At 41.3% G+C, this 27,384-nt stretch overlaps 1 protein-coding gene across 3 annotated transcripts in view; it reads left to right on the forward strand.

Annotated features, from left to right (window-relative positions):
- The window catches only part of DAPK2 (death associated protein kinase 2), a 49,177-nt gene extending 21,987 nt beyond the window's left edge, over positions 1 to 27,190 (forward strand). The window contains exons 3-12 of one of the 3 annotated variants that reach the window (XM_064157377.1): positions 3,474 to 3,695; positions 7,183 to 7,321; positions 10,819 to 10,948; positions 12,064 to 12,112; positions 12,779 to 12,805; positions 16,331 to 16,483; positions 18,039 to 18,084; positions 23,288 to 23,377; positions 23,551 to 23,631; positions 24,137 to 27,190. In XM_064157377.1, coding sequence (XP_064013447.1) covers positions 3,474 to 3,695; positions 7,183 to 7,321; positions 10,819 to 10,948; positions 12,064 to 12,112; positions 12,779 to 12,805; positions 16,331 to 16,483; positions 18,039 to 18,084; positions 23,288 to 23,377; positions 23,551 to 23,631; positions 24,137 to 24,211 — 1,012 coding nt within the window. In that variant the 3' untranslated portion in view covers positions 24,212 to 27,190. Of the gene's footprint in view, positions 1 to 3,473; positions 3,696 to 7,182; positions 7,322 to 10,818; positions 10,949 to 12,063; positions 12,113 to 12,778; positions 12,806 to 16,330; positions 16,484 to 18,038; positions 18,085 to 19,021; positions 20,022 to 23,287; positions 23,378 to 23,550; positions 23,842 to 24,136 lie in introns of those variants that run through there. The other 2 variants (XM_064157376.1, XM_064157375.1) reach the window with 2 other exon arrangements.
- The last annotated feature ends 194 nt before the right edge of the window (positions 27,191 to 27,384 follow it).

Genomic DNA, 27,384 nt, shown 5'->3' on the forward strand with positions numbered 1-27,384 from the left:
TTATGTATATCAGTGCTTGGCAAAGCATTGAGCTACTTGTGTGGAGAGATTCACCAGCTGCTGCTTTGACAGCAGTCTTTAAGGTGGCCAGAAAATCCTTTGATGCTACCCTCTGATGCTTTACTAAGGACACTGGGAATTAGGAACAAGCATGGACAAAGCAAATGTGCTCTGCAGCAAGTGGGGAAATGGGTAAGCCTGGCATATGTTGGGTAATTGCATTGTAACTGTCTTAAACATCCTAGGCGAAGAAATTGTGCATTTTTATTTTTCCTTCTGCCTTGCAGCCTTTCTACTAACTCAGTAAAGACTGTTTGCCAAAGCCTGCTTTTAAGGGATAAAGGAAGTGGCATAAAGACTGGGGCAAGAGCAGGTATAACGTGTAGTTGTGTGGTATACATGCAAGAAGGGAAAAGCAGATGACAAGGGAGTGGGTTTTGTGATGAACAGTTATCCCAGACTAAATATGTGAAAAGAGAAGACAGGAATTCCTGTGCTGTCGGTATTAAGTCTGTAACCTTCCAAATAAACAAAAATGTACAAACCCCACAGTATCACTGGACTTCAAAAATGCCAATGTGACTGTGTTCATTCCCTTAATCAACACTCATAGAATAGTATTTTCTCTCTGAACTTTGCTGACAAAATTTGTGTCCCCAGAGAGAACTTAAGGAAGCAAACACAGCAACGTTAATACCGTGCATGTCTCCTCAGAAAGTCTCAACCAAATAGGTCGTACAAAATAAACAAACCCACGAAACTCAATGTTTTACACCAGCAGCTTTTTACACTGCAGAATTAACTCTTACAGCAGAATGTTTAAGGCAAGATTGGGGATTTTGTAGCAGGAATTTTAGTTCTCAGGTTCTCTAGGGTTTGCATGTAATGATGCAATTGAGAGGCAGAAATATGAATGAATTAATGGATTTGACAAATGACAGTTTGAATTCCTTTTGTAATTGATTATTCCTAAATGCTAAATAAAACTGTCCCATCCATCCTTGCCTCTCTCCTGAGAAGTGCTTAGGATTCGTATGAAAATGAAAACAAAAAAGAAGCACTTCAGGCTGTCTGGCATTTTTTCAACCCTTTGAAATGAGAGGTTGCCTCTGCCACGGAGTGTTAGCTTTTGAGAGCAAGTGAGCACCAAGTGACAGCCTCAGTTTTTAATTTCTTTCTCTTTGTAAGTTTAAGATGGACTCCAACCAGCTGCCTGTGTTAATGAAGCACTAAGCACATTATATAATTATAAGGTACTGAATATAATTGCAGTGTATGCTGCATAATTTAAGTTCCAACTGTACTGGCATCCCTCATTTACCAAGCCAGTGAAGGATGTAATAATACTGAAAACAAGAACAGCTCAGTGCTTCTACAGTGCAGCCATGGGAGGGCTGCACTTAATGAGTATGGTTGTGATTCTTATGGAGAGATTCTGGCTGTTAGAATCACAGTAGCTAAAGGTTAAGGTTATCTGTAAGATAAATCTTTTTTTTTTTTTTTTGCAACTCTGCATGTAATGCACTGAGTAAGGAAATACCTGATACTAAAAGTGTATTCTGGGACTGGACACCTGCCAGTTTTTGCAGAGGGAGATCTCAGACATTCAGCACATTGTGGCAGATGAGAATAGGACTGCTCTTGGGTGTGAAAATGAGCTCACTGTCTTGTCTCTTTGTTAAGCAGCTGGACATCAGCAGAGTGAATGTGAGGAGACAAAGACTTGGGTGGGATAGTTCTTTCCGTGGCAGGATCTTACATACCTGTTAGGCTTTTACACATGCCAGGCAAACACACACTTGAGTGTGTTGTTCTCAGAGGCTTCCCTGCCTTATTTATTACTTGACGTAGGCTTTCTGGCCAATAGCTTCCTAGAACTTTAAAACTAATTTCTGCTTCTTGGTAGGACTACAATGGAATATTTTTGGTATTTTTTTCTAGAGTTTGATGCTAATAAATATTCCTTGATAAGAAATGTGTTTCTGTTGAAGTGTGACTTCTCTCTGCTTTTTGAAGTCACTTTGGACAGGAGCTGATTACATGTGTGGCACAGCACTGGTTGTTCTTAATATTTCTGTTAGGGTGCAGCAAGCTGAGGTAAAATCTTAGTGTACAAATGTCTCTGCAGGCATACTGTGTGGAAGAAAGAAAGTCCCTTTACTGTTTTGCTGACGGGAGAGGAATTACTTCCTAGAGTGTATATGATACATTTATGGCAGATTTCAGACAGCTCAACTCCCTCCACTACTTTAGCTACAGACCATCCTTGTCCCTTAATTTTTCAGAAGTAGCTCTCCTAACATGTCATATGTACACTAAATGCAATCACACAGTAATAGCTTATGATTCGCCAGGTGGGGGTCAATCTCTTCTGCCAGGCAACCAGCAACAGAACAAGGGGACACAGTCTCAAGTTGTGCCATGGGAGGTATAGCCTGGGTGTTGGGAGGAAGTTCTTCACACAGAGTCATTTGCTGTTGGAATGGGCTGCCCAGGGAGGTGGTGGAGTCGCTGTCTCTGGAGGCGTTCAAGAAAAGCCTGGATGAGGCACTTAGTGCCATGGTCTAGTTAATTGGATAGGGGTTGGTGATATGTTGAACTGGATGATCTTGGAGGTCTCTTCCAACCTGGTTGATTCTATGATTTAATTTACTTGTTTGTATGTCTGTGATGATGTTAATATGATTAAGCATTTCTAAGGTACAACAGGTGTCAATGTCCCTTCCAAAAGAGATGAGCAAAAGGATTCCCTGAGTAGTCAGTGTTTCATTCCCAGTGCTTGCTTTACATACAATTTGTATTACTCAAATCCTGCTTTTGCTGCAGACCACTTTTCTTTCTTAATTTTGATAAAACAACTCTCAGCTTGATGATGGTTATTTTTCCAGAAGACAGTTGAGAAGGGTGAAACATCAACTGTGACCATAGTGCATTTCCTAAATTCAACCAATGCCTTTTAAGAGCATGAGGAAGAAAGTGAAGTGCAATTTAATTACTGGAAGCCAGTACATTTCCTAAAGGTTATCAATCCTTCGAATTCTCTTCTGGCAGGTTCTTCTAAAGGCAAATACTTTAATGCATTCATGTCCTTTCAGAACATCCAGTGGTTTGTTACAGACTTGAATGCCTTGAGCCATTACCTAGCGAAGGAAAGGTCATGTGAACCTTTTGAGGTGGATGGTATTCATTTAAACATGAACTGCTCTTTTGTGGAGATGGTAGCAGCTATCCTTCCGTGTTGAACGCTGCTTGATCTTGCTTAATTTCAGACACATCAGGAGACAACTTGTTATGCTCTGGTGACTTCAACTGCAGAACTCTGATGGCCCTCACTGCTGTACTCAAGTGTGTGGATGGTGAGCAGTGGCGCTTAAGGGTTGCAAGATCAAGCTGTGTATGTTAAAAGCTTATTTGGAAAGCTGTGGTTATATGAAAGGCTTAAGGGAACTTGTGTTATCTTCCTGTCTTTGCAGTGGCCAGTTTGCTATAGTGAAGAAATGTCGTGAGAAAAGCACTGGTATGGAGTATGCTGCTAAGTTCATTAAAAAACGTCAGAGCCGAGCGAGCCGGCGTGGAGTGAGACGGGAGGAAATTGAACGGGAGGTTACTATTCTGCAGCAGATCCTACATGCCAACATCATCAAGTTGCATGACATCTATGAGAACAAGACTGATGTGGTCCTCATCCTTGAGCTGTGAGTAAGGGGACTTCCTGTCCTCCAGGGTAGCTTGAGGTAAATAGAAACCAGAAATGGCTGCAGATGCTGCCAGAATCTAGAGGTGCTGTTCAAATGGTGCTATTGCGTTCTCATGCCTCACAAATCTTGGCAGGAAAATTGACTTAATTTCCTGCTAAACAAGCCCCCCAGTTCATCCATGTGCTCTGGGGATACAGATGCAATTTAATGTCAGGTGAGGCCATTGTTAGTGAGCCAGGGAGCGTTGTCAACTTGAAAACAGTTTACTACTGGAGAGATTACCTCATGTCTGCCTAATGCTGCCCTGATGTGAACCTTGGAGGAAGCGCAAATGGCCACTGAATGCTCATTTTGGTTTTCTTTCTGCTTTCAGCTGTTGCAATGCATGTGAAGCCATGAAGCCCTTTGCAAAATTTGCAGCCTTTCTCAACCTTTTTCTATTTTCCTCATTTAAAGGAAACTAGGGGGAAAGAAGGGAGGAGGACAAGCAAAGAGCTCTGTTAATCCAGAGACTTTTACAATTGAGGATGCAGGGTGAGAGTGGAGAAAAGCTGCTTACCCTTCTCTTGTGCCACCATGCGATGAGAAAAACCCCTACCATTTAGGTCCTGCTGACAAGTGACCCTCCCAGCCATTCTGTAGAGACTGAGACGTCACAGGAAGACCACTCACTACAGCACTTGAGTGCTTTAGAACCTTTGAATGTCCTCAGATTTCATAATATTACTGTTAATGTGTTAGTTTCAGAATCATTTCAAGACAACTTTGCAATTGCCTAATGTGAATTACTGAGTAAAAGAAATCTGCCATGATAAAATGATTTCACATTTTCATGGCATGAAAAAGTGGAGACATCAAGTGACTGGTCTTATACCCAAACATACACTGGGGTAAAGAATTTGGAGGAAACTTGCCACTTGCAGGTGTTTCATGGTCAGGATCAGGACTGTAATAGAAGTGACTTGAGGAGCACAGACATTGTTAAAGGATTACATCCAAAACATCTCCTTCTGTAGAGTTCATAGTGGGTGCAGCTGCTTTACCTTAAGGAGTTGAAAGGGATATAAATTATTTTAATACATGTGCAAATTGATATCTGTGTCTTTGTGTGATTTGGTCTTTCTTATCTTCACTGAGAACCAGGGAAAACATGATAGCTGTTGCATAAAACAGAAGATAGAATTCATGAGACCATGGAATGGAAGCAGGTCCTCTGTTGAATGGAGATTTGCTGGTCAGAATGTATGGTTTTGGCCTAAAGAGACAAAATTTGTGATACAGTGAAGGAGTATAGACATCAGTTCAAGCTTTTGTGGATGGTGTCCTGCTCTTTGGTGGAATTGATATAGAATCATAGAATGGTTTAGGTTGGAAGGGACCTCCAAAGTTTGTTTAGTCCAACCTGCTCTGCAGTAAGCAGGGGCATCCTCAACTGGATCAGGCTGCCCAGAGTCTTGTCGAGGCTCATCTTGAATATCTCCAGGGATGGGGCTTCAACTAACTTCCTGGGCAACCTGTTCCAGTGTTCCACTACCTTCATGGTAAAGAACTTGTTCTTGTCATCCAATCTAAATCTACTCTTCTCAAGTTTGAAACCATTGACCCTTGTCCTATCACTACAGGGTAAGCAGTCTCTCTCCAAATATCACCTAGTTTAAAAAGCTGAGTCTTAGAGGAGCTGTGTGGAAGATGATATGTCCTTTATCTGTCAATTCACCTTACTGAAGTAAAGCTGTAAGCAAAGACACAGCCTCAGGTTTTGTGCTTACCACAGTTGTTAGGTAATGAGTAAATGAAACTATTTTTCTGCATATATGAAGCACTATGATACTCAAAGGGTACAACAGAACCTGTCCAGCAAGGCTGATGGCTGTGCTGAGATCATTGGTATGTGTCACCTACAAAGAAAATGAGAGATGAAATAAGTGTCTCACAGACTGAGTAGCTGAGATTAATGGGAAGGAGGAGGAGGCAGCCAGAGATACCAGTTGCAACATACACGTGCAAGCTTATATTTGGGGTTTTTTTGTTATTTATTCGTAACAAAGCATGAAGTGACTTCTGCCCAGGGATAGTGTCTTGTGTCACATTCCTTAGAAAGTTTTTAACTATGTGGGAACTGTGGAAAAAATACCCAGTAATCAAAGCTTGAGTCAATGGGCCCTGTGTAAGCTTCTGCCATGGGAACAGCAAGGTATGCTGGCACCCACAGCAACAGTAGAAGCTCAGAAATAAGCCAAACGTCTTTGTGGCTTTTGACATGTTCACAGCTGACTTCTCCTTGCATTTTTTTGTAGTTGTTTGGAAAGTTGTTCTGAAAGGGGCAGAACAGGAATCACCATCTTGTCACTGCCAGTGATGTGTAGGAGCCTGGGGTCAGAGGGATGACTGCATGAAAGATCTCACCAGTTCAGAGTGTGATCTAACTTGCTCAGGAGTCACAGCACTTTGTTAAGTCAAAGCATTTGAACCTGCCTATTCTTTGACAAGTATTTCATCAGACATCAGAGCCAAAACCTTGTTTTCAGAAATCACTCTTGATCTCTCAGGTCTTGTGCTTGCAATTGTAAGTGGTGAGCATAGGCAGGTGGTACGCCTGAGCTCAAGAGCAGCAGCTCTGTTGGTGTGGGTCACCCCAACAGTATATTTGAAGGAAAAAAAATATAGTGATGTCAATGACAGGGTCAACTGGAAACAGTAAATGCAAGAACAGTAAGGAATGCCAACTGCAAACTGTGTCCAAATCAATACCTAAGTCATCTTGTTTCATAATATATAGGGAAAGAAGCACTGGACTTCTCAGTACAAGACATAAACATGAATATCAAAGTCTAATGTACTAAATATGCATGGAAAGCATTGCAATTTTGGTTTGAAAACACACAGTGACTGCTTCCTTGATTTGGGAAAAACTAGGTACCTTCCAATCTGCTCTCAAAAATGCAGCACAAAATAAATGCTTCCCTGTCAGTTACATCAAGAAAGAATCTGAATTAGAACAGTGTGATAGCTGTTCTGAAAAAAAAAAGGATTATTTTGGTAGATCTTATGGCTGTGTGTTTCTGATGGCAGTGGAAAAGAGCAGTAATTCTTTAACAGTTGCTGACTGTTAGAACTTGGTCTACTTTCTCTGTCTCGTGCAAAATGAAAGTGTTGAATAATAGCCATTGAAATGGTTAACATCAGAGTTTGCCTATTGGAATATGCACATGTCTGTGAAGTCATCAAACAACGTACAGTTTTTTTGTCCTTTGTAATCCTTGATAAATCAAACCTTGCAGCATCGATGAATTAGGGTGATAAATTTACAAGGGGAGAGCTGGAGCAAAAAGGCACATGCTAGGAGAGAAATCAGAACTCCAGATTGTCTGCAAGGCTGCCCTCGTGCTCATTGTGTGGAGGTTTTTTGCTAATTGGATTTTCGGTGCTTACATTGATTTTATGTCTTAGAATATGACAGGACATTTTTTGGTGCATATTGTAGGGTTTCTGGAGGAGAACTTTTTGATTTCCTTGCACAGAAGGAGTCCTTGAGTGAAGAGGAAGCAACCAGATTCATTAAGCAGATTTTGGATGGTGTGAATTACCTTCACTCTAAGAAGATTGCTCACTTTGATTTAAAGGTAAAGATGATGATTTAGACATATTGTTGTTTTTTAATGACAGGCTGCAACCTTCTACAATTTGTTAGATATCTGTATTTGATAAAATGCCTAAAATAACAGGTAAGACCATTTTAAATGCTTCACAGCTAAGTACTCCAAGGGAGACAATCTCCTTTATCAGGCCTGTGCTAACTTTTGGATAGGCTTCTGTATTTATTGACTGAAAAAAAAAATGTCTTCATCCTTCAGCTATTTCCAGTTGGGGTATCATCCAAAGCATGCTGTTTAAAAAAATGGAAAGGAAAAAAATTAGAGTGATGTACAGGAAAAAATGCATTTTATGGAAGGGGAAGGCTGGATCCAGCTACAAACAACTGTTGTTGCTACCAATCCCCACTGTCCTCTGAGGAGTGTGAGTGTTCTCCAGTGCATTTTGTCTGACAGAAAGACTTTGTGCTTTCTTGGCTGTGTAGCCTCTTGAAAGAGCTCTCCTCCCACAATGTCAGGTGCCATCTGTCGTTTTGGTCCTTGACTTACGTATCGGTACAACTGGCTGAGACAATACAGAAGAGACTTTCTCTTGACTTTTGATTGTAGCCTGCCTGGATGAATATGATTCTCTAAAGCCTGCAATTCTGCTTTCCTTAGATATGAAACTCTTGAGACTAGGATAAAGTGCTTTCTCATTAGCAGACTCACACCTACAGAACTGCCTGCCTCAAACATTGCTGCTTCCAGAAATACACCCAGGATGCACTTATCCCCATGAGACAGTAGAATAAAACAGAGGAGGGAACTGTTTTTAAAAGAAGAAAAAATAAAATCCTGGATTACATGTTCCTGGTCCTAATTTTAAATGCAGGTTATTTTATTGCTAATAAGTAGTTAAAAGTGTGCTGTAGATGCACTCCTCTCAGATTCACAGGATATGTGCATTGGTTCCATGTGCTAAATGTGTGCCTGAAACCATCTCTGTCTTCACTGCTTGACTTTGAATCAGTGTTAATGGCATATATGTAGTTGTTGAAAATGTTGGAAGTCACATCTAACCTAAGAAACTAGTTGGCAAACTACCATCCAAGTCATCACAGGATGCATGTGAAAAAGCATAGGAGATGTGTGAAATTAAAGAGTGTGCACTTGATTTTAAAATTCCTATTATGTGAATCCAGAAGCCAAAGATTGAAAATCTTCACTGTATTAGAAAAAAATACAATATCTAGTGCCATGAAATCTCCAAGTGCACCTGTGAGAATACAGGTTCAAATTCTACACTGACTACTTTTGATATTTAACACTGTCAAATCAGATGATCAATAAAGATAATACAATAAATTCAAGATAGAAAATCAGAAAAGGTAAGTAAAGAATCATTCCACTGATAGTTAATATCAAGTGGCTTGACACATTCACAGAATAACTCTCTGGGGTCTGAAAGGACTGGGTTTGGAGTTTTGCTAGTTTTAAATGAGGCATGTATTTTTAAGCACTGATCTGATTAAGTAAAGGACAATTCGTAATTATCTTGTCACTTGACAGGGCTGCATTGACTGCAGTGGAGCTAGAGTGATTTATACTCCCAAGGAATAAAGCAGTCCAAGAGATGGAGACTGCGACTTTTTGCCTTTTCATTCTGTTCTGTCTGAAGAAGCTTACATCATGTATCTTGTGTGAACACACATGACCTAGATCTGTGGAAGAAAAACAAGACTTGCTAGCCTGAAGCTAAAATATTCTTGGTCCAATGACTATGACAATAATTTTTTCACATGCTCTCTTTCCCAGGGCAGCTCTGACTGAGAGAATGTGGAAGAGCTGCTTCCACATTAGGATCTGCTCTGAAAAGGCTAGGCAGCTGCCAGCAGAGAGTCAAACTGTCTCACTGTTGCTCTTGAGCTTATAATTAAGTTATGACAAATTAATGCAGTAAAGCTCTTCATGGGAGATAAATTGACTCCATAGTTTATTCTGAAACCTGTGAAACAGGGCCATTATAGGGAGTAAATAAGGCTGAGAAATATAGCTAAAAAAAGAAGATGATGAAATACCACTTACGATTTGTTGGGAAAATCAAAAGTCTGTGGTTGAAAAAGTTGGCTTTAATTTCACAGTTCTAGCTTCAGCTGTTCCCTACAGTACTGTGAGCAGGGCTATATGTTCTTTTAATAGCTTGCTAGCATATACAAGCTAGGACCTCTGATCCCAGCTCTTCCCAATTTCTGAACTGTGTTCAGACAGTAAATCCTAGATCTTTCCTGTCTTGGAATCAGTAAAGTTGGAAGAGACTTGTATTATCAAGCCCAACCCTCAACCCACAACTATCATGCCCACTAAACCATATTCCAGAGTGCCGTGTCTACAGGGTTTTTGGACACCTCCAGGGATGGTGACTCTACCACTTCTCTGAGTAGCCTGTTCCAGTGTCTGACCACTCGTCTCAGTACAGTATTTTTCCCTAATATCCAATCTAAACCTCCCCCAGTGCAACTTGAGGCCATTTCTTCTTGTCCTGTCGCATGATGCTAGAAAATAGACTGACCCCCACCTCATTGCAACCTCCTTTCAGGGAACTGTAGAGAGCAATAAGATCCTCTCAGCCTCCTCTTCTCCACACTAAACAGCCCCAGTTCACTCAGGCTCTCCTCGTAAGACTTCTCTGCACCCACTCCAGCACCTCAGCATCTTTCTTGTAGTGAGAGGCCCAAAACTGAACCCAGGATTCATGGTGTGGTTTCACCAGTGCTGAATGATCATCCCGTGGGTTACCATAACATACAGGGACAGCTGGACAGAAGTAGAGACACTGTCCAAGTAAATCCCAAGAACAGACAAAATGCTGTCAGTCAAATACTCAGTGGTGCAGCTCTCTCAGGATCAAACAGTGGCAGCCTGCCCTTGTACCATGCATCTGCACTGCTCCGACTACATGCTAACTGCTCTTAGGTGTGCACCAGTTGTTGTAATGGAGACAAATCTGTGGTGTTAGAGTGAGCTTTCGCACACCACTGTGGGCCAGGGATATATTTTCTTTTTGAAGATGGCACAAGATAAACCAAACTTCCATGTTGTGTGTATCACAATACCTCAGGGTTGATAATCTAGTGGTGTATCTTGTCAGAGAAGGGAAGTGCATGCAACTGTGTGGAAAACTTCTGTCTCACTGTGAAAACAAGGATGTCATCTTCTCATTCTGGTAATAAGCCATCATTAAGAAAATAGGCTTAGGACTGCCAACAGGTAGAAAAAGGCTGATTTTGTGTGAGATCAAATTAAAGGAATGAAAGTGTCATTCTTAAAAGTGCTTTGCTTGTTTGAAGTTGTGGTCCACTTGAAGTCAAATTTCAGAGTTGTCATTCCTTTATCAAAAGAATGAATTGGAAAAGGTTAGGCACAGGTATGTGTTTCTTTTTCTGCACTCTTGTGTATGTGAAGTAACAAAAAGCACTGGAGGACCCTGTTACTTTCTCAAGATATTAATATTGTATTAACAAACATCTATTTTTTGTTGGTTTTAGCCTGAAAACATTATGCTTCTAGACAAGAATATTCCTATTCCACACATCAAACTCATTGACTTTGGCTTGGCTCACAAGATAGAAGACGGAGTTGAATTTAAAAACATTTTTGGCACTCCAGAATTTGTGGGTGAGTGACCTATTCCTTTGCCTTGTATTGCAAACTCCAGGAGGAAGTTGAGACATCTTTTCCAAGTTAAAAAGTGAGGGGCAGAGATAGTTTCAATCTAATGCCTAGCAGGGTGACCTAAATATAGGGATTTACTTTCTCTTTTTGGAATAGGTGAAAGGTGTTTTCTATAAACAAGAATTGCTAGTCCCATGAGTAGGTTGCTGCCAGAAAAATATTTAGAGATGTAAATTCAGGATTGAGGTTGTGAAGCCCTACAAATCCTAATCATAACTTTTCACTTGTCTGGGGCCAATAGTTTATCTGTGTTGTAGTGCACAGGTACACAATTACTTGGGGTATCTCCATCATTACTTGCTAGATAAAACTGCCTCATGCTGTACGCCTGTGGGGTGAAAAACCCCCACTTCTCCTTACATTGTTCTACCTGCTTGTGTTTTTATTACTCACTGATCATAATTCTAATCTGTCTCACTTGAATTTTAGGTTAATATTACTCCTTTCTGCAAGTTTCAATTAGAGGTTTTGGGGTTCTGTTTGGGGAGGTTTGGTGGTCAGGGAGAGAATTGTGATTCATGTTCCAGTTAAACACAACTGTTACAGACACCTTTTTCACTTCATTACCTCATCTTTGTCTTTTGTCTGCAGTCTTAAATGGGGATTTTTTCAACAAAGAAAATTTCTTATAAGTATAATAGAGTTGGACATGGACAGCAATATATTATGGCATGTAATTTCAATCTCTTGCCCAAGGGCTGTTTCTGACAGGCCATTCAAATCTAACTTTAATGGCACCAGTTAAAAACGGCACAAAAGCCCAGATTCTTAGGAGTAACTGTATCCTGAAGAGGTTTATTTGTTATAATTTGCACTGTAATTACTATAGAGTATCTGCTTTACTCTTGAGTGGCATTATGCTCCAAGTCACTCTACCTGACCTCTTCTGAACACCTGTGAACTTCCTGCCAGACCTATAAAACTATAAACAGTGCATCCTATAACCACATACCTTTCCTTTTCCTACTTTCCCCTTTTCTCCTGCTTGGTAATTCTTGACTTGCTACTCAATTAAGCCTGGTAGCAGTTGCTGGTGTTTGACTATGTATTTCTTACAGCTCCAGAAATAGTAAACTATGAACCTCTTGGATTAGCTGCAGATATGTGGTAGGTTTTAAATTTTTCTTTTATTGCTTTTCCCCAGATTGCTCTACTATCACTTTTTCCTCTGAACAGAATCCATCTCACTGCAACAAATGAAAAACATGCCAAAAATTTAAGTGCAGTTAGTAACTTAGTTCTGTAAACCCATTTTTATGCATTCTTTTTAATGAAAAGATAAGCTTTTAGTTTCTGGAAAATTAAACCAAGAAAATGTAGTGGTGGAAGTCACTGAGTTAACTGTTTGCCACTGTCCACTGTAGAGGACCACTTTTAAAAGAAAACATGTTCCTGCAGGGCTTGTGAGAGCTTTATTTGTAAGAGCACTGCATGCAGAGACCTGCCTAGGAATCTGATCTGCTAGAAAGGCAGGCAAAAGAGGTTGTCCCACATACAACGTCCTTGCTTCTATTTATTTGTATTTCTGATGGTTTTGGTAGTCAATACCTGTTAGAGCAAAAATACCTAGAACCTGTAAATATCCACATTGCTTGAAGTTGTATATAGAATTTGTGTTTTCCTAGAAACACCACACTGAGAGATATTAACAATTATTTAAAGCCATGATGCCTCTGCTGCTTGTACAGCAGCTACTACTGTCTTCTTCATATTGTATGCTTTAAGAATACAGGCCACATGGAACCTCTGCAATTAATCTCCTTTGTTTTTTAGGAGCATAGGAGTCATCACCTACATACTGTGAGTACAAGAGATTCACTGCTGTATAAGTGCCCCTAAAGCTCTCTTACAGGAGTATGGAACAGCTCTTGCCTGTAGTCACTTAAGAAAGGAGCTGCATGCACTGGGGTGGGCAGTGGTTTTGTCAAATGGTCAGATGCTAACCTGACCATTTAAGGGGTAAGAAATGGGAAGCATTTTGAAGAGCAATGAAGATAAAGAACAGGTGATCTGGTATAGCTGGTCAACTAGTAATAATTGCCATAGTAATAAAAGTTTAAAATAGTCTCCCTACACAATCAGAACAAAAGTGTGCTTTTTGTCATGGGAGGCATCAGCTTGCATGATGGGCTAGGTTCTAGAAATGTCTAAGCTTTTAAGAGTCTCATATTCAGGAAAGCCATGCACCAGTATAGGTTGGGGAGTGACCTGTTGGAGAGCAGCACAGAGGAAAGTGACCTGGGGGTCCTGGTGGGGTGGGTAGAACGATGACCATGAGCCAGCAATGTGTCCTAGGGGCCAGGAAGGCCAATGGTACCCTGGTGTGTATTGGAAAGGGAGTGGTTAGTAGGGTGAGAGAGGTTCTCCTCTACTCTGCCCTAATGAGGCTACATCTGGAATATTCTGTCCAGTTCTGGGCCACTTGGTTCAAGAGGGACAAGGAACTGTTTAGAAGAGTCTAGCTCAGAGCTGCAAAGATGTGGAGGGGAACATCTCCCTATGAGGAAAGGCTGAAGGAGCTGGGACTTTTTAGACTGGAGAGGAGGAGACTGATAGGTAAGCTCATTCATGGTTTATAAAGATGTGAAGGGTGAGCGTCAGGAGGATGGAGCCAGGCTCTTCTTGGAGATAGCCAATGACAGGACAAGGGGCAGTGGCTGCAAGCTGGAGCATAAATGGTTCCATATGAATAGAAGGAAAAGCTTTTTTACTGTGAGGATGACAAAACGCCAGAACAGGATGCCCAGAGAGCTTGTGGAGTCCCCCTCTCTGAAGATATTCAAAATCTACCTGGACATGTTCCTGTGTGACCTTCTCTAGGTGATCCTGCCCTGCTGACAGGGTTTGGATTAGATGATTTTCAAGGTCCTTTCCAACCCTTAATGCTCTGTAATTCTGTGATTTAAGCCTATTAGAGCCTTTGTTCCACAGAGTTCTGAATAAATAGGTTGTATTTAATGATAGCAGCAAATGTGGGATCAATCAAATGGATGTCATCATCAGGTATAGAGTTCAAAATGCCTACAAGTCCTCAATTCAACAGCCAGTGGAGTTGTAAGAGCAAAACCTTTGTTTCTGAGGTTTGCTGTTAGATGTTCACAGGCACCAGGTCAGGATATGGCACAGGTCGTTTGCATGACATGTTACAGTTTAAGACTCCTCACATTTCACAGACTTCAAGACTGGATCCCAAAAATAAATCAATGGAACACTGTTGGCTTTAGCTTCCAGTGCAGGCTTCACTGCTTCATGGCACAGTTTTGAGAAAAGGAAAAGAAACCAAGGCTCTAGGACAGGTTTCCAAGCTTTAGTTTTGGAACAGTGCCCATGGTCTGTGGTGAGGTGCCTGCTTGTAGCCTTCTGTCTGGATACCAGAAATGGACCAGAAGCTTAAGTGGGTGTGCTAGTTGGAAGCAGGCTAGAATGTTTTGGTGAGAAGAACTAGATTAGGGGCTGTGAAAGGAAAACAATGGTGATGCTGAGATGTATAGGAACAAGAAATAAAAACATAGATAACCACTCTCACTTGGGCTGCTGGCTGAGCTGCATCTTACTCTCTAACCTCACCCTCCATTTTGGACTAAACCACTTTGCTTCCTAACCCCCCTGGCCAAACCTCTATTCTTCCTTGGGACTGGGGTAAGGTTGAGAGGGGTAGGGGGAAGGTGAAGGGGCGGTTGAGAGCCCCTCCTGGGTACTCAGGTTTCTGGGAGGGGAGTTGTGTTTCTGTATTACCTTTTTACCTTATATATATTTCTGTATATGACTGTATATACTGTAAATATCTGCTTGTATTTTGTGCTAGCTGTAAATATAAGCTTCATTCATATTTCCAGAGATGGCTGAGTCTAGTCTGGGTGATTTCTAAAGTGGGGGGGGATGGGGAACATCCAAACCATCACAGTGGGAGTATGTAAAGCCTGTTAAGTGAGGTTAACAGTGGCTTATGCAGTGAAATTTATTGCATCAAAGACAACTGGAGAACCTCACTCATGCTGTCGTGCTGCATCAGCTGCTTTGGTGTCACTGTATGACTGTAGGGGGAGAGGAAACAGTTTATGCACTGAAATGTTTATTCTGTGGATAAAGCTAGCTGGTAGCTGGGAACTGGTCTGAATGGCCCAGGTTGTCTCATCTGTCATTCTACTTATCCCCAGATTCCCTGTCAGCATGGTAGTGGAAACACAAGGTGAAAGGTCTGTGATCAGGAACACATAAGCAAGCAGCTTAGTATTGCAGCCATCAATTTAGATCCCAAGAGTTTGCCTCAGTCCTGTTTTGAGCCTGCTGCATCCTGAAACTATGCTATCAAAGCCAAACAGAATGGATAAGCATTATATTAGCCCAGATGATTTTAAAAAAGAGATGAGATCAATTTCCTCACTATAAATAACATTTCCTGTAAACCAGACTTTTCCAAGCCAGCAAATCTGTGTAGACTGGGGAGGGAAGAGGGGGGAAGAGGAAATGCAGGGCAATGAATCTGTTCTGACTTTTCAGTTTCATGGAGCAGAGGTAAATAGTCATCAAAGATGAAGTTGGTCACTCAGTTTCAGTACTGTGAGAGAGAGAGAAAGCACGAAGAAATATTTTTCTGTCTGAAAGATTGCTGGCTGTCATTTTATCATGATGATGTCTCTATTATATCCTTGTAGAATTGCAGAATGAAATTTTGCATTGTTCAGAAGCAGTTGGATTTTACTGCAACCTTTTGTTTGTTGAAGTCCTTTTGTTTGTGGATTCCTTTTAATGAGCAACATAACCCTACCTCTGGCAGAGCTGGCCTCTAGGCAAGGCCACACACCTGACTTCTAGTCTCATATTGTCTTCTGGTTCCAGCTGAGAGAGGTCTGTTGGCTGAGCCCACTTGTTCAAGGGAACTTATCAGTAGCTTTGCAGACAGAGAAGCAGTATGAGCATGGCTTTTCCTAGCCAAAGACACTAAACCTATAGAAATGCTACTTCATCTGCTTGAAGCTGGCAGGAGCATCTGCATGGTAATGTTTGTGAGTTACAAGGATAGAGGCTTTTTTCAGCTGAAGCTTTTTCTAGTTTGATGAGCAATGGCTTCAATGAGACATTTAGCAGAGGAGAATCTGTGCATTTCTACCTGGGTGCACACATTAGTGCTGCACTAGAGGTTGTCGAGATGAGCCTGAGTTATAACCATAGATGTAAGCCAAAGCTGGGCCTGTTGCCACATGGCTAGGCTGCTACAACATGAGATCCACCAGTGTCCTGACAGTGTATTGCATAGTCACTGTAACTTCACTAGGGGACTTCTGCTGTTTATTGGTGCAAACGTCTTCTTTCTGGCTTATCTAGGCTTAGTGGTGCATCGCCTTTCCTTGGAGAAACTAAACAAGAAACACTTGCCAACATCACAGCTGTGAATTATGAATTTGATGAAGAATTTTTCAGCAATACCAGTGATCTGGCCAAAGATTTTATTCGGAAGCTCCTGGTGAAAGATACACGGTAAGTAAAACTGCAGTAAGATTCACTTGTCTTTAAGATAAACCTGCTAAGAGTAACATAGCCTGATGAATAATCCACAAAGCTTTCCTTGCAATGTGCATTGCTGTTCAAGAGCAAGACAGCAGGGTGCTGCTGTGCCTCTGGTTAATCACTGCACCCAGATACGCTGTGAAAAGGAACTGAATCTCTTGAATTAAATTTCACTTTGGGGACTGAATTCTCACTTGAATCGTGCTGGCTCCACAGGGTGTAGGTGAAGGGTTGAAAATTATGTGCAAAGTCTCTAGTTTAGGGTAACTAGGACAAGGGGTAGTGAGTGCAAGCTGGAGCATAGGAGGTTCCACGTGGACATCAGGAAAAACTTTTTTACTGTGAGAGTGACAAAACACTGGAATGGGCTGCCCAGAGAGGTGGAGTCTCCTTCTCTGGAGACATTCAAAACCTGCCTGGACAAGTTCCTGCGTGACCTACTCTACGTGATCCTCCTCTGGCAAGGGGGTTGGACTAGATGATTTTTCAAGTTCCTTCCAACCCCTGTGATTCTGTGAACTGCCACTCCAGTATTTCAGTCTATTATGAACTACTTGCAGGAGGTTCCATGATCCAAAAATATACTCCCAGTGGTGGAGGGGCAGAAAAATCTTCCTATGTGCTCACAGTGAGACTGTTCCTTACATCTCTCTGCATCTGTTGCAGATAAGGTCTAGGATTTGCATGACAGATATGCAGATGTTTATTTCAAGGTATGAGAATCACAGATTAGTTTTAGTTTTGGGGGTTTTTTTTCTTTTAAATTCTGTTTGTCCTGGAGGTATGTCAGACCATTGAAGTTCTAGCTAATGGCTTCACTGGGGAGAAAATAGGTATTACAAAGAGGCAAGCTGTTCAGTCAAACCCTAAGGATAGACTTGAGTGGGTAGGGTTTGACAGGATGTTCACACAGGTCTAGCAACATCCTTTTAAGCAAGGATGAGTGAGTGATACTGATATTTGCCCCATATACAGTCAGTGCCTGTGCAGTGCTGTGTTCCTACATTTGATTGTCTGTGCTTTTAATATGCTGTTCACCAAACTACTGTGATCTATCAGGTTTGAGTAACTTTGAAGGATTATTCTCAGACATGCTACTTGCAGGAAACAGCAGCTCCTGCAGTGGTCTGATACCATGTTGCAGAGAATAGTTTTGATATAGTTCATGTTGTATACCTGCATATAAAGGTGTGTAGAAAGAAGGTATTTTCTAAGCATGCAGGATGAACAAAGCTAAGTAATGTTTTATTATGTTTTATGGAAGAGTATACAGAGATGAAAGTAGATTTTGATCAAGTAAGAATTAAAATTATATAGAGTGAGGACAGCTCCTTACTGAAACAGGACAGTTACTGAACTACACTCCAGCAGTATGCCTCATGGAGAAACATAACCCTTGATTCTGAGAGCTAGTCCTGGCATTATCTTGATAAATGCTTCATGTAAAACCTGAGAGAAGTACAGGTCAGTGGACTTCTGCAGCAGGGGCTTCACATTTATGGGACTTTGCTGTGTTGTTTTTCAGGAAAAGGCTGACAATTCAGGAAGCGCTCTGCCATCCATGGATAACGGTAAGACTCCGTTAAGAGGCAGATCATGACCAAAACAGACATGATATTCTCACTGGTATTGGCACGTGGAATGGAAAAATGCCCTCTAAGTACTTAGTGACCCTGAGCGTCTCAGAGATGTGCTGGGAAGAATTGGTTGAGTCTGGCTAAATACTTCCATTTTTGCAAATGGCTTCTTTTATTCTCATAACTTTTAAAAAGGAGGTGATGAAACTTTGATGTTTGTGGCATGTTATACTGTTCTACAGTAGACAGAGCGTTGCATTTTTCCACCCTTCTCTGTTTGCATGAACATATATTGCACATAGCATTTAGTGCTTTCTTGAGTTGAGAGTTGCCTGTAGCCAGTGTGGAAAACAGAATTTTTGGGGAAGATATTCCTGCTTTACCAAGTGTGCTGGTTTGCTCACATTTGTCTGTATGTTTTCATCATAAACACTGCTTGTCCTTGTGGATAAATCTTTTATTGAAAGTAGGTTTAGCTAATCTCAGTGTGACTGATGAGGATGTTTGAAATGGAGGTTTTGCTTTGCATTGCACAAACCATTGACTGGAGTGTTTTCAGGATTCTTTGGTTTCCTTTTACATGTGTTAATAGCTTTGAGACTGTTAACTGCTAAAAATTAACACGAAAATTAATTCCAGCCTTGTTATTTACACATCACAGTGGAATGAACATACATCACTTGTCACATACATTATAGTTTTAGTGTGTTTGGTGCTGTCTTTTGCTTTTGGGTTGTTTTTGTTGTTGTTGTTGTTGGTTTTGTTTTTTTTTTCTTTTAATCAATTGCATGAAGGAAAAGCTATAGGAGCAGAGCATGTCCCAGCATCGTGGAAGTTCAGCCTGCCTCCTTTTGTGTAGATTTGTTTTGAGGTACTCTGCTGTCTTGTAAATGTTCAGTAACACTGGTTACTCTGTCTGACGACTCACCAGCTGAAAGAAGAAAACAAAGTCCAGGAAAACAAGAAGGTTGAGAACACACAGCTGAAGACAAAACGCCTGAGAGAGTACACCATAAAGTGCCATTCGAGTATGCCTCCCAATAATACCTACATCAACTTTGAGCGCTTTGCCCGTGTAGTGGAAGACATTTCACTTACAGAACGGGGTTTCAGTGCTTTGGCTGCATCCCACGATTCCTTGCAGGAGGACATTGATGCTCTGCTTTCCATTTATAATGAGAAAGAAGCTTGGTACAAAGAGGAGAATGAAAGTGTGAGGCACAAGCTGTCTCAGCTGAAGTATGAATTCCGTAAAATTGAATCCCTGAAAAGACATCTACAAGATGATATCAAGACTGTGGGTGCTAGTCTTACAGGCATAACTGGGAAATACACAGAGCTGCAGAGTCAGTATGAATCTCTCAGTCAAGAACTTTCTGAGGAGCTCAAGTGGATACAGGATCTAATGGGTAGTTTTCAACTGGAAAACGAAGCTTGTGTGAATGGAAACTTTGAGTCTGTTTGTAACAAAGACATTAATGAATCGCTAATGGAGCTGTTAAATAGGTCTCGCTGTGAAGAATTCCTTGCAGGGTTTAATCTAGATGTATCAGAGTCAAATCAGTAATGTTGAAGATCAGACTAGGTGCAGGGTTTGCTGCCTGTTTTGATGTACAGCAGCAAGAACCAAAATAAAAGTTCTGATGTATTGCACAAGATGCTGACCAAACCCTTAAACTTCCAGTGGTTGGTGGCATCAAAGTTTATTTTTTCTCCAATGTTCAGTGTCTGAATTTACAGGAACTAGATTATCATGGTAGTATGGACACATCAAACCCTACAGCCTTTTGCATTGCCTATGTGGTACTTCCTCATGTATTAGTTCCTGAAAATCACTAAGTAAACTTGAAATAAAGAGTAGATCAGCCTGTACTTACTGTACACTTCTGTACACTGAGTGCCTAGAAACTAATAAAATCCTCATGATAACATCCTTGGTTGGATGAAGGAAACAGTTGTGTAGACCTGCTGCAGGCAGTTCTATAGATGGTATGAGATAAATACTTGCAGGAATTAAATCTGTCCTGTAAAACAAAGTAAATGATGAGATAAATACTTGCAGGAATTAAATCTGTCCTATAAGACAAAGTAAATGATGTACTACTGATGAAATCCTTTGTGAATAGGTGCTGACAAAGAAAAGTTAGAGCTATTTTTAGACCAGTTGTGCAGGGTGAATTCCTTTGCCATCAGAAGCTTATGTTAGCTGTTGATCAGTCCTTACATGTAAAATTAAGCTAAATTTCCTGTCCCATAGCAGAGAAATACTATTCAAAAGATACAGCTGGGAACTTGTAATGAACCAGTCAAATAACTGCATGTAATCCACAGTGTAAATACTGATTTGTGAGTGACAGAGATACTATAGACCTCCAGTTTATTTTCTAGAGTAAGATTGATAAAGCTACAACTGATTTGATCCACGATGTGGGATTTGAGACTAGTGTTCTTGCTGTGAAGCCTTTTTTCCCCTCAGGTTTTGGTAAGTAAAAAAAGAGTTGGTCCAAACTTGAGTCATGCCGTGCTGTTTTGTATTTCCAAGTCATTTGATTTTACTGTATTAATATGCACAGATGTACCCATCTTGGTTTTGGACATAATAAATAGCTATTTATGTGGGATGCAATTGTTCCCTGATGTTGTTAGTTAGTGCCTAGAAAAGAGATGCCAACTCCTGTGTACTGAAAAGATTTGCCAGCCTAGGTTCTGCAGATAGTTTTCAGGCCCTTTACTTAGCGGTTTGAATTTGCTGCAGGTGACTGACCGCTCCAAGAAGGAGTGAGGTAGTAGCCAAGCATCCCTGCAACATTGCTCAAGCCCATCTGGAGTGGCTCTTTGTGTGCTAGAGCCTCCCTTGTTTTCCAAAGAAGTTAATGACCTAATTAAATGGAACTGTTGTTGTTGATACCATTATTAAGAATATTTCCTACTCTGAGATAAAAATCTAAAAGCATCCTCACATCCATTTGGTGTGGAGTACAGTAGACCCTTTGCTGCCATGTCATGTAAAGGCTGGTGAAAATTAAAAGTCCTGAAAACACTTCTTCAGTAGGGGTATTGTTACTCCTGCCATTGTACTCAGGAGAGCATGGAAACAGGATGTGCTCCCTGTGGCAAGATGTACATTTTTCAGAAGCTTCAAAATAGTGTAGCTAGCCAAGAGGTGTCCCTAGCAAGATGGTGGTACTGGTTGCAGAGGATTGGGCTCCACTGTGGCAAACAGGCCTGAGAATTTTACATGTGTCCATTTTTTATTCTCTCAGTATGCTTAAATCATCAGTTCTGTGGGTTGCTTTGAGCTGGAAGACCCACAAGATACTGTCCAGGGGAAACAGAGCACGGGATTCTTTATGATGGGGGAGAGTTTTAATTCTTAAAAGGTAACTTGAGGCTTAAGTTAATATCTGCAGGTGTTCAATAAGAGAGTCTGCCTTACTTCAGCCATGATTTCATATTCTCTGTTCATGCAGATTTTCTGTATGAACACATGCAACTGGCATGATGAGAAAGAACATTAAATGAGGCCTCTCTGTTACTGAGTGTTTGGGTGAGGTTAATATTGTGACTCAGTCCTTGAGGCTAATGCTTTCTGAGTTGAAGGAGGTCACTGACATACCACTTTTGAGAAGATACTCTGATGATTGAGAAAATGACAGGGTCACTGGCCTGCAGGCTACTTAGAAATGGAGAGGCAGTTGCTACCAGTCTGCAGCACTGTAAAGTGAGCTATTTTGATTCAGCAATGGTTCTACTGCTGAAAGGGCACTCAAATTTCTCATCATGATTGTACAGCTGATGCTGAGTCAGTGACATTTTTTTCCAACTTCAAAATGATTTCTGCTTGATGTTTTGTTGCACTGTCCTAGCCACTTGCAGCATGAGGAAATTAGATTGAATGCTTAAATGTCCCAGTTCTGTTGCATGTGAATGGTGTATACATCTAAATGAGAGAGGCCTAGGTGATAGCTTGGCTTCTTGAACAAATGATGAGATATCTGCACAAATGCTGTACTGACAACATTTGCTGAGAAGAGTGCATTTGTTGTCTCAAGCATTATTAATAATTTTGCAGGAAAAAAAAATGTTTAAAACCTCACTGATATCTTTTCCATTCTCTTGCTTCTTCAGATGTTTGGCTTGTTTGCATTCCAGGCCAGTTCAGTATAAATATTTCTGAGTTATCCACCTCCAAATAGAATTATTAATGTTGGAAAAGACCTCCAAGACCATCAAGTCAAACCAAATCAGAACTGCTGGAATGGTTGTCACTCAGTAATCTTTGGAGTACTGATTTAGTTATTTTCTTCTTCTTCTTTTTTTTTTTTTTCACTTTTACCACACCTGATTTTGCATATTTTCCCCTCAGTCTGTCAGATACAGTTTTCTGGTCAGTGCAGCTTTTGATGTGGTTTTGAAGTTGAAGGATGCTTTAGTTTTCAGAAAGACTGAAGTGCAAAATGTGAAAACTTCTATCTGAGAATTTGGAAGGTGGCATGGGACCCGAGAGTAGGATGATGCTGGGTTTAGACCTATTCTGTTGTAATTTCTAGCAAGTATGTGCAAAACCCCTGAGTGTGCTGCAGTGCCATTGGTGCACTGACAGCAGCTCCATCTCATTTCTGTCAGGACTTTGTGGAAGCTTTTCCTTGCTCTCCCAGTGCCTTTCAGAGAGAGGGCCATGAATAATGGCCAGCTGATAGGAGCTCAGTCCAGATGGTGCACATGTGCACTGAGAAGGACCTTAGCAACTTTACAAAGTGGAAGCTTCCCCTTAGTTACTTCCCTCCTGTTTGTCTGTCCTTCACCCTGTCCTTTGGCCAGAAAAAAAACTTTTCCCAGGCTTTCTGTTTGGTTTTGATATGGATCAGTATGGAGCCAAAGCAGAACTGGAGACCGGAGCAAAGTCCATGCCACATGAGACACCTTTTGTGCCAGGCCGAGTGGCTAGAAAGGGTCAGCAGTGGAACTTCTCAGAACAGTATTCTGTGCAGTGCCAAGTGCAGCCAAAGACTGTGCAGTGGTTTCCTGTCCAAACACAGAGTGGACTAGATTTAATTCTTTTCCTTCTGATTTTACCTGCATGAACCCATAGCTTCCCCAGCCAGTGTTCTCAGCCAGCTCCAGAGTACGTGAAGAATCTTATGTATTTAATGCACTGAAGGGAGCCAAGCAATAAAATTATTCTCTTATCTTCCAGCCAGTGGACAAGCAACAGGCTTTGGTTCGGCAGTCGTCTGTTGTTAACATGGAGAACTTCAGAAGGCAGTATGCTAGAAGGCGATGGAAGGTATGACAGCAAGCCTTCAATCCTTCTTGTCTAAGGCTTCCCAAGCCTGATGCAATCAGAAGGCAAGACAGAGCTGTAATACAAAATTGTAATACGCAGTAGAGAAATGAAATATGTTCGGATATGTCTGCACTGCATATATATGGTCAAATTCTCCTTCTCTCTCTCCGTAGCTTTCCTACCGTATTGTCTCGTTGTGCAACCAGTTGTCTCGTTCGCTGGTGAAAAAGGTCCTAATTCAAGATGAAAGTTTGGTAGGTACACTTCTCACACAGGAAGAAGAGAAGGACCAGTTCTGCTGTGCAGCATTTTTTGCTGTACTCATGTGGATGCGTAGCCCAGATGAAAATGGTTTTGTGGGAAACCAAGTGGCACCCTGGCATCACTTGTGTGTCTCTAATGCTGCTCTAAGTTGTGTAACTGTGGCAAATGTTGGGCAATAAACTCTTTAGGTGCTGGTCACATTTATGAGGTAAGAGTGCATCGTGGAGGTTGCAGGCTGATTGGGTACCATAGCAGTGTCTGGGCTGTCTGACAGAGAAACGAGTGGTGGTGGTGGAGAGACTTTGCACTGATGCTCTCCTGCCCAGCTGTGTGATGGAGGGTGGGGGGAACCCTGCAGTATGGAATGAAAATTTCTGAGATTTCTATTAACTCAACTTTTCCCAACAGCTGATCCACAAACAATGTTAGAACCTCATGTTTAGGAGCATGGTATCTCATTTATGTGACTGAAACATTGCGGGCTTTCTATTTCAGAGAAACTGTGAAAGCGAGAGTGAAGACTTTCCACAAAGAAAAGCCACTCATCAGAGGAGAAGCAGCATATCATGACATAACGAGAATTCCATGGGCAGCAAAGTTTCCTTACTATGAAAAGCAATCCTGACAGCAGACCTTGACTTCTTGTCTGAATCCTTGGTATGATGCTTCTCACTTCTCAGACTATGCCAAGAGCTGCACAATGTTATTTAATGCCTACTGAGCATTTTGTAGACTTGGAGATCCAGATTCCCAGGGAAATGCCACAGCAGAAGCACTGATTGGAGTGTTTATATATTGAGCATCTCAGTGATACTCTAATCTATTTGTGAAATAACTGCAGTCAGGACACAGAGTTTCTACTGATACTCTTTTAATGCAGAGCAATTCACATTCCACACAATTACTAAGACTGTGCATTATTATTCCAATTAGGGAAATAGGTATTGAGTCTTAAGGAATTGTTTAAAATATTTTTTTAATTTATTAATAGCATAAATACAGATAAATGACAGAGTTGGTTAGATGTGTGCAGTACTCTGTAATTGCTGTTATTGAGAAAAAAAATCATAGTGCCATTACTTGTCATACCCTTGATTTTGTGAACCTAGCAGAAAACAGTTTCTGTACTGCAGTAAGAATTGTGCTCTGGTCACCTTCACTGGCTGAAGACTACTAAAACTGGCATTGCCAATTTGACTGCAACTGATTCCAGCCACAAAGAGATGAAATAGGCCAGGACAAATTTTGGATGAAAAAGAGAAAAATATCAGTAGTGACTTGAGGCACCCAGATACACTGTTTTTACAGAGTGGTGGCAGGATACTTCACCAAAACAAAGGACTGAAAAACAGGACACTTAGAATATGAAGAAGTAGTCTTTTTTAGACTTTGTTGTTGCCAAATTGGAGAATCATTAACACCAATTTGTGTAGGTGCTGTTTACAAGGAACCCAAACTGCAAACATCTATGTTTTATTCAGGGAGCTGTATCCAGGACTGAGAAAGTAAGCACTTTGATATTGATGTAACAGCTTTGTGCTAGTAAGTTACATCATTTTACCTGTGTTAGGTTGTAAGCTAGTACTGTTCAGTTGGTACCAAAATGTGTATGGACTGAGTTATTTTTCCATGTCATATATTAGCTGCTACAAGTCCGTTTTTATCTTGCCATTTAACAAGTTTTAAATACTTATTTAAAGCAAACCTACTAGAAACACATTTAATGAGGAAAGTGGGTTTGTTTGGCTTTATGGTTGTCACTTTTAGGCTGGGGGTTTACAGCTGAAGATGTGAACTGGTGTTGAAAACTAGTATCAGGTTAATTCTGCCTAGTTTTTGGTTTCTAACAAATAAATAAAACTCCACTGCTTGTCTTTGTAGCTTTGTATCCTGGCTTAGGCAGAGAGTAAAATGCAGTTGATGAGAAAGTATTGCTACCAAAGGAAGGAAATGTATGAGAACCACTGGAAGAGAGAGGGGTGAAAGTAGGATTTGAGGGAAGAAACATAAAATAAGGGAGATGAGTGTGTGTGTGGGGGAGTGCAATGGAGAGAAATTAGTATGAGGGCATGTTGGGAGCAGAGGACTGGGAAGGTTGAAGGAGGGGAGAGAATGTAGGTATCAGGAGAGGGAATATTTCAGCAAACATGGCACTGCATTCTGATAGTGTTTATTTAATTTCCTCTAATATAGCATGTGATGTGTGCCTGCTCAAAGGGTAAGGAGCAGGGCACAGTGTTCTCTTCATATTCAATTAAAATGTGTATTTTCTGAGCTTTTTGTGCCATTTTTGAGGCAGAATCCTCAAAAAGTGCCCTAATAATGTATATATTGTGAAGAAGCAATAATAGGAAAAATGATAGTTTCAGTGTCTGGAAGGACTCTTTCATAAATAGAATACTAATAGTATATTTTTGGATAAAACATTGCCCAGCTTACCAACCAAATTTTGCTTCCTGCTTTCTCCATCCTGGATGTTACCATTAATTCATTCCCTGGGCTATGGAAATCCAAATAAACTGAGCCAGTCCAATTCCTCTGAATTCCTGGAGTTTCAAAACACATCCAGCTTCCACAATGAAGATTGCAGGTTGTGTGCATAAGCTGCAGTTGTGAAAAGTAAGCCCTGGTTAAAATAGCTGTTGGGTCGTTGGATCAAAATTGTGCTCTCGTTCTTCTTATGTAACATCCTAGCAACTATTGAGCAAGACAGGATGCAGCAGAAGGGCAGTCAGATGATGCAAGGTAGTGTGAAGCCACAAGCTCCAGCTCTACATAAATGAAAGGTGTAAGGTTGTGTTGTATCAAAGACATTACAGACAGCTCATGTTGTTTGCACTTCAGTCCCTTTTCTGCCCAGGCCAGCTCAGGACAGCAGCGCTGCCCAGTGATGTGGCATCTGTTGCACACAAACCACAACAAGCAGCACTGTGTCAAGCCAAACCATTCCCTGGCTGCCCCGGTTAGGAGGATGCTGTAGTGTATAAGCTCTTCATCTTGGGGCTATAATTTGTGATTTATTTGGAAGTTTGACAGTGTTTTCCCAAAGGCAAGGCTCTCTGCATTTAGCACTCTTTTCCATGGAGGGGCAAATGGTCTCAAACTGTTTACAGCCCAGGAGGACACCTTCCTCAGCGCAGGGGTTAGTTTCGGTCTTTACCGTTGGTGCGTTTTGAGAAACAGCCTGGAGGTTCCTTTCACTGGGGAAAAAAAAACCCGCCTGGAAAAGAGAGGTGGGTGCGGCAGAGGAGACACAGTACCCTTCAATAAACAACACTTGTTACTGCGGTGGGGGAGACAAAAAACCCAATCTCTGTTTGCTATTATTGAAGAAGATAAATGAAGTGGTAGTCTGAAAAAACAAACCCTAGGGCTTGCTATTTAAATACATCTATTTTTATTGCTACTTTCTGAGTGAAGTTTTTTAACACGTGCCTATATCTTTATGATGAGGAATACTTATTTTGATGTGTCTGGAACTAGTTCGGGCTGTCGAAAGTAACAAGTATTAGTTGCTGCGATTCGCAAATAAAAATTTGCAAAGCTGGACGGGTGTCCTCGGTGTGTCTGTCTCTGCCCGCACAAGCTGAGCATGGTCCGCAGGAGCTGCGGCGGAGCTCGTCTCTCGGACATGCCCGTGCCCCTGCGGACGCTGCAGTCCGCGGCGGTGGCACAGGGCGGGGGCGGCACAGGGCCGCGGTGCGCCCGAGCGCGAGGCCGCCCCAGGGCAGCGCTCCCCGCGG

The sequence above is a fragment of the Pogoniulus pusillus genome, chromosome 17 (genome assembly GCF_015220805.1).
Source record: "Pogoniulus pusillus isolate bPogPus1 chromosome 17, bPogPus1.pri, whole genome shotgun sequence".
Taxonomy (NCBI): Eukaryota; Metazoa; Chordata; class Aves; order Piciformes; family Lybiidae; genus Pogoniulus; species Pogoniulus pusillus.